The sequence below is a fragment of the Zingiber officinale genome, chromosome 2B (assembly GCF_018446385.1).
Source record: "Zingiber officinale cultivar Zhangliang chromosome 2B, Zo_v1.1, whole genome shotgun sequence".
In the NCBI taxonomy this organism is placed as follows: Eukaryota; Viridiplantae; Streptophyta; class Magnoliopsida; order Zingiberales; family Zingiberaceae; genus Zingiber; species Zingiber officinale.
In genome coordinates this window covers 77,167,917-77,175,720 of record NC_055989.1, presented here as the reverse complement: position 1 = coordinate 77,175,720, position 7,804 = coordinate 77,167,917, and the positions used below count along the sequence as shown (strand labels likewise).

Genomic DNA, 7,804 nt, shown 5'->3' with positions numbered 1-7,804 from the left:
TTTAATCCGGCTGGAAATCGAGTTGCCCAAGTGGAGAGATGAGAGGGAGAGACGGCAAAAATGGCGAAGGTGACGGCGAAAATGACACAGGTAGGAGCGACGGCAAAATTTGCGGGTAGGAAGATGATGTTAAGGTTTTGTCTGTATTTAGGGTTTTTAGAAAGGGTAATATAGGAATTTTATGCGGTGTGTTTAGTAATCCACAGGGTATGGCTATGGATAGCCGCTCCCTTAAAACAATTAGGAGACCTGAGTTATCAGCTTGACTTATTCATTCACCTTTCTTCCTAACAACAGCCGGACGGAGATTGGCAGCATGGAGACAGCGATAGCTACGAAGCTTGTGCTCTTCTCCTTTCAATCCATTGCAGGAAAACTAGGGAAGATGCTAGAGGAAGAAGCTGCGTTGCTGGCCGGAGTTGAAGATGACGTTCGATACATAGTTGCCGAGCACAAAAGCATCACTTCTTTCTTGACGGCCATATCAAGCAGGCGCAAGCTGGATGTTGAACTGAATAACTGGTCGCAGGAACTGAGTGAGGTGGCCTACGATGCCGAAGACTCGATCGATGAGTTCGATTGCCGTCTCCGATCGACACAAGGTTTTTTCAAGTACTTCCTTCGCAGCATAAAATTATTGAAAGATCGCCATAACATAGCTTCAGAGATCAAGAAATTGAAGGTTCAAGTAGAAGATATTAAAAGAAGGCACGATCGCTATTTTCACCCAAATGAAGCTACAATCTCTGGCACCGCCACCGGCTTGGACATGACCGACAGATACTCCGATCCACGGATCATCAGCCACTTTGTAGAGAAAGCTCAACTCGTGGGCATCAACCATAGTAGAGATAAGATCACCGGGTGGGTGATGGACGGGAACTGTCCCCAGCTTACAGTGATTTCTCTCGTCGGCTTCGGTGGTTTAGGAAAGACAACTTTGGCTAAGACTGCCTATGACGATCTTATTATCGTCGAAGGCCACTTCCAATCTCGAGCTTGGATCACAGTGTCACAAAATTACAATATCAAAGAGCTTCTCAAAAAGATTATTCGACAAATTTCCGTCAACGAGAAACAAATCCGAGATGTTTCTGGGTGCCAAGATGCCCGTTTGAACACTGAGCAACTTCTGAACATGATGGACGAGTTGCAACTGGTGCAGACTATCAGAGACCATCTCCATGGAAAGAGGTATTTGCTTGTTCTTGATGACGTTTGGAGCATTGAAGCATGGGAAAGCTTGAGCATTGCATTACCACAAGGTATAGAAGGAAGTAGGGTCATAGTCACTACCCGCATTGAGGATGTGGCATATACAAGTTGTTCTCATAATCGTCAATTTATATTTAAAATCTCTCCTTTATCACCCGAGAAATCTTGGGAGTTATTCTGTAGAAAAGTATTTGATGCACCTGACTATAATTGTCCTCCAGAGCTAGAAAATATTGGCAGAGAAATCGTGCAAAAGTGCGATGGACTGCCACTTGCGATTGTGACAATCGGAGGTCTTCTAGCTTCCAAGCCTGATAATAAATTTGAGGAATGGAAAGAATTGCGCGACCAATTTAGTTTGGAGATACAAACTAATAAAAAGCTGTCGAAGATAGATCAGATACTAGGTTTGAGTTACAATGACTTGCCTTACGATCTCAAGCCTTGCTTCTTGTTCTTAGGCATCTTCCCCGAGGATTATGAGATTGGTCGGAAGCGTCTGATGAGACGGTGGATTGCTGAAGGGATTGTGAGTGACGTAGGTTGCTTCCCCGCTGAGAAAGTCGCTGAGCGCTGCTTCAACGAGTTGGTGAGTCGCAGCTTGGTGCAGCCATCAAAATTCAATTATAATGGGACAGTGAAATCAGGCCGTGTCCATGACATGATGCTCGAAGTCATAATCTCGATATCAAGAAAGGTGAACTTTGCAGTGCTACTGAATGAGCACCCCACGAATCTGCCGCAATATCAGAAGATAAGACGCTTATCATCGCATGAAGGAAGCAGTGGACTAGTGCCTAACACTGATCTATCCCACCTCCGATCCTTCACTTCATTTGGTGAGGATGTACCACCACTGAAGGATTATAGAAAACATAGGCTGTTGAGGGCAATTGACCTGGAAGGATGTACAGCAGTTTATCATTTCCACCGCAAGAGCTTTTCCAAGTTGTTTCTTTTGAAGTACTTGTCTCTAAGAAATACTGAATTATCTGAATTGCCAGATTCAATAGGAGATTTGCAGAATCTAGAGTTTTTGGATATAAGAGGAAATGCTATTAAAGAACTACCCAATACCATCGTCAAACTCCAAAAACTGGTTTATCTGCTTGCTGGTCGTTTTTGTAGAAATCCTAATTTCATAAACTTGAAGGTCCCGAAAGAAATAAGAAAGTTGAAAGGACTTCGCGCGTTTGGAACGGCAAGTGTTGATGATAATGTGCAGTTGCTACAGGAGATTGGTGAGCTTGTCAACCTCGAGATGCTTAGCATCTGTTTTGGTGATTATGATGTATCACATGGAATGCTGAAGGAGATTAATCCCCTGCTCTCGAAGCTCAATGGCAGTCTTCGATCACTAACAATTATACAGTCATTTGTTAATTTGAAAAAGGCACTCGATGAGGTAGCTTCGCCGCCATTGTTGCTCTGCAAGCTTCATATACAAACCATTCTTGGCGGACTGCCTGGTTGGTTTGCATCTCTGAAGCAGGTTGTTAAGATAACTCTGTGCAACACACAACTGCAGCTCCAGGATCTGCAAGTCTTGAGAAATCTCCACACTTTGGTCAAGCTTGTCCTAGAAACTCGCTCATTCGTTAGATATGAACAGGATTTGGTCTTCGATCAGAGATGGTTCACAAATCTCAAGTTCCTGAAAATTCGACGGCAGTGTGTGAGTTTCGGAGAAGGTACGCTCCAAAGCCTCGAAATTCTTAAAATGTCTTTTTTTTTCCCTGGATGGAGCATCAAGGGCATAGAACATCTGCATGGGCTAAAGGAGATTCACGTGGACACTAGTGATATGCATATAAAAGAGATGGTAAAAAATATTGCAGCAAACCATTCAAATCGTCCCAAATGTTTTGCAATAACAAACCGGTTTGCTTAAGGCATATGATTTGACAGAGAGGAAGCAGAGTTTTCTGTCAATGCAAAGATGACTTTATTAAAGGATCTGGTGTGGTGTGTATTCTAGTTCTGCTGTCCAACTTATCCATTGTTAATATCTTCTATTATCTTCAATTCTCAAACTTGTTTTGCTATTCAAATTATCCTTTGTCAATCTCTTCCACAATGTTTGTTCACTAGTCTTTGTATTTCTGAAGCAGTACGTAATCTTCCAACATTGTTGTCTTACTAAATTGATATTCAAAATAAGAGTGATTATATGAAACCATTATAATTTGCAAGAATATCATTGGTGGTAAAAGTAGGATACGCTCGCCTCCAGCGTCCCTGTCAACTTGTCCTAGGGTCAATACGGAAGAGGTAAATCACGGACGGCTACTAACTTTTAGAATAATGACTAGCGCAAAAGGGAGACATTTACCCCAAACCTCATGATGGCAACACCTCATACGCTAGCCACTAGACTGTCCCGAGGAGACATTTAAAAACTGAGATGAACTATATTGTCCTTGAATTAGGCAAGCAGTGTGAAAACTGAAGTGTGAACATTCTCCTAGCATATCATTGTGCTATTGCTTTGATTCCGCCATAGTTGTTTTTACAAGGTAATTGCAATTTAAATCTAAGCGCCCCTATAAGTTTGGAACCATTGATAGGTAATGGTGGTTTTCTTATTTGGTTCGTCATCAAAAAATAGATTTTGATGGATTGATGCAGAGAGATTACACTTTGTTGATTTAGATGTACACAGACAAAACAAATTTGGCTTCAATTTAATTCGAGCTTATTTATGATCATCAGATAAATATTTCATAAATACAATTGTTAGACTAGCAGGATAACATGAAAATCCTTCAACGACAACAAAGATGGAATCACTACGTACGTGGCAAGCCTAGTACAAAATTCATGCTAATATCAACTCAAGGCTGAGAAGGGATCGGCAAAGGCATGTATCCTGCATTAGTGGCTATCTCCTTAGAAACTTGACATGTTTTGCACCTCTACATATATTTCTCGATTTATCATCGCAATGTAGGCCAAGACTAGGAAGTCTGAACCAAGTGCAACATTCTGTTCCTATCAACATGACCTTCACAGTGCAATTCCTTGATTATCTCTAAGCGAAGATTATAATATGGAATGCATAACTGATTACCTTTAAATAAAAACCCGTCATGTAGTAAAAAATCTATTTTCCTCCCAACCTGTACGTCCTACAGTATCATCGAAAAATAAGAATTGTATCAAGTAAATCACGAAAAGAGTCAAAACTTGGCACCTCAATCACATATTAACTAGAAAGCTGCTCCTGCGACTCAAAGCATCTACCGCCCAATTACTAATCCTTGCTTTATGTTTAACCACATAAGTGAACTTCTCCGAATAAGCAACCTATCTAGCATGGAGGGGTAACACCTTATCTTGCTGGTGTAGGTGTTTCAATGAATAATGATCTGTATATAAAATAAATTCTTTGTAAAACAAATAGTGACGCTAATACCTCACTGCTCGCACAACGACATAAAACTCCACATCATAAGTACGGTAATTAAGTCTTTCTTTAGATAGCTTTTCACTGAAAAACTCCACAAGTCTGTTGTTTTGATTGAGTACTGCGCCAATAATAACTTTAGAAGCATCTGTGTGTAATTTAAAAGGTTGTGAAAAATCTAGAAGTACTAAGATCGACATCGTTGTGAGTCTTTCTTTAATCAATCTAAAGGCTGACTTTGCATCCTCAATCCACACAAACCTTCTACCCTTCAAACAATTTGCTATATGAGTCATAATGATGTTGAAAAAAGTAATGAAAGGCCTATAAAACGAGGTTAGCCCGTGAAAACTTCTTGCTTCTGTTAAGGTCATCGGCGTAGGTCAATCCTTTATTGCTTGTATCTTAGTTTTGTCAACTTCCAAACTTGCTCCTAAAACCATATATCCCAAAAATAACACCTTAGGAGCCATAAACATACACTTCTTCATAATAGCATAAAACTTTTCCCTGCGCAATACACTAAAAACCTCCCTCACATGCTATAAATGTTGTTCTAGAGTCGCGCCGTATATTAGAATATCATCAAAATACACCACAACAAATCTACCAATAAATGGCAGTAATTCATAACACGCATAAAGGTACTAGGGGTATTAGATAAACCAAAAGGCATCACAAGTCACTCATACAACCCCTTCCTAGTCTTAAAAGTTGTTTTCCATTCATCCCCTTGCTTAATGCATGCAAATCTGATAATACCCACTCTTCAAATCCAATTTGGTGAACACAGCTAATCCACTAATCTGGTCAAGTAAATCATCTAAATGAGGAATGGGAAAGTGGTACCTGTCAGTGATTTTATTAATGGTCATGCTGTCCACACACATACGTCAAGATCCATCCTTTTGGTACCGAAAGAGAAAGTACAGCACAAGGACTCATGTGTTCCCTTAAATGTCCCTAATCTTTAACCTATCATTGCAATTCTTCAAGCTCACACAGGCTCATCCGATAATGTGATCTGTGCGGTAGAGCTGCTCCTGGCTCCATATCAATATAATGTTGAATATCTCGTGGAGGAAGCAATTCGCCTGGTAACTCTTCAGGAAAAATATAACCAAAGTCTGCAATCAGTGGAGTCACTAAATCTAGAATAGTCTTAGGTTTAGACACTTCTTTACATATTAACATATACCCCTTTTCTACCTTTTGCAACTCCTTGTCCAACTAAGCCATGGATAATAAAGATGACACTTTCCCTATAGGTTTTGGTTGCTCCACCGCCTATCTGCAAAGTAGTAGCATAATTTGTCTCCTTCAAACACAAAACTATAAGTATTAGCTTGTCTATCATGATGCATCTCTCTATCATACTATCAAGGTCTGCTTAACAATAGGTGACAAGCATCCATAGTTACTATAACACACCAAACATAGCCCCCATGGGTGTAGCCGAGTTAGTACTCGGGTGAGGAGTTGCCACAATGGGGTCTCAAGTTTGAATCATTGAGTTTAACTCGTGCTAGGCCCCTCGCCAAGGAGGCTGCTTGGCTAACCGAATGACCCCCATGATTTACTCCCTTCCAATGTGTTTGGGAAGATCTTAGAGGGGCCCAGGGTGAGGATTATCATCTTTTACCACAATACATCACACTAAACATCATCTTTATATTTTTAGACCAATGGAAAAAAGGAGCCCTTCCAAACACTGATACCTCACCCCCTTCTTAAGCCACGTCAATGTATAAGGCTTAGGTGATTTTTAGTCTGAATATTTAACTTTTGAATAGCTTCAGTAGACACAATATTTTCACAACTTCCAGCATCGATCATAAAACAACATACCTGCCCAGAATGGTATATGTCGAATGAAAAATATTACTCCGCAGCTAGTCATCATCTATAAATTTTGGCGTCAAACAAGAACGCTGAACCACTAATGTGTTGGTGCGGTTAGCACTAATGGTCTAACTCAAGTTTTGATGAATGACAAAGAAGGTTAAGTTAGTTTCATTTGTGATCTAGCACTCTGACCGAGTGTGTAGGAGAAGTCCAGACAAGTCGACAGGCTGACCCAATGTCTGGCACGAAGCCCAGCTAGGTCGACGGGCCGACTGGATAGCTGTCATGAAGTCCAGCTAGGTCGACGGGTTGACCGGATAGTTGGCATGAAGTCCAGACGGGTCGAAGGGTTGATCGGACGTCTGACAGGTAAGTTGAGGTAAGTCACTGGAGGGGAGTGATTGTGAGGATGCGTTCCTGGGAAGGAAACTTAGGCGCCGATCCGACTTAGAACCATTTCGGAACTCTAAGTCGAGATCTTGACTAGATTCCGGTCTCGAGAAGACGAAGTCTAATTACTATTTTGATTATTTATGATTCTAACTTTGTGTTGCAGGATATGCTTGTGTTTTGGGACTAACATGTCTTGCAGGTACAAAAGAACAAAGTTTTCCCTCGGATGAACAGTATCCAAGGCGCCTCCATAGAGATTGGAGGCGCCTCAGGTGCAAAGGGATGAGCTAGCTGCGTGGTGGAGCTGAAGGTGCCTCGAGTGAACCTGAGGCGCCTTGGACACTTATTGGAGGCGCCTTGGAGTGGCATGGAGGCGCCTTCAAGTGGATCAGCGATGAAGAATTCAGCACTCATCCGCGTGACTGACTCGGCAGGTTTGAGGCACCTTGGAAGTGCTTTGAGGCGCCTCCAGCAGGCTATTTAAGGGGTCTCGACCAGCAACATTAAACAATCAATTAAAAGGTGTTATTCTACTGTGTGTTTCTCAAGAGGCGATCCAGCCAAGCTCCGACAAGTTTTCTTTCTGTCTTAGTTTTTCATAATTGTCGGCCTTTTCATTTACTAATTAATTCATGTACTTAGCTTGTAATGCTCTACCGAATTATTAGTGATTGTCCATCGAAAGCACCCTTGTGTGCGGGCCTTAGAGTAGGAGTCACCAAAGGCTCCGAACCAAGTAAATCATTGTGTTCTCTTTGGCTTGTCTATTTGTTCGCTGCTTACTCTCGAAATTTTAATCTCTATTCCCCACCCCCCCCCCCCAGCGAAAGTCTACGATCCAACATAATGTTGTCCCAACATCTCCTTCCAACAACATTTCATTTACCGTCTCCTCATCATACACGAGGTCTCCTGTGAGCTCTATTATGCCATCTTCAAAATCTT

The 7,804-nt window shown here is 41.5% G+C and overlaps 1 protein-coding gene across 1 annotated transcript; it reads left to right on the top strand.

The window, feature by feature from the left end:
* Positions 1-247: 247 nt before the first annotated feature.
* LOC122045954 (disease resistance protein Pik-2-like) lies at positions 248-3,385 on the top strand. Its single transcript, XM_042606407.1, has one exon. It carries the CDS (start codon positions 317-319, stop codon positions 3,104-3,106), a length of 2,790 nt encoding a protein of 929 aa, XP_042462341.1. The 5' UTR covers positions 248-316; the 3' UTR covers positions 3,107-3,385.
* Positions 3,386-7,804: the final 4,419 nt, after the last annotated feature.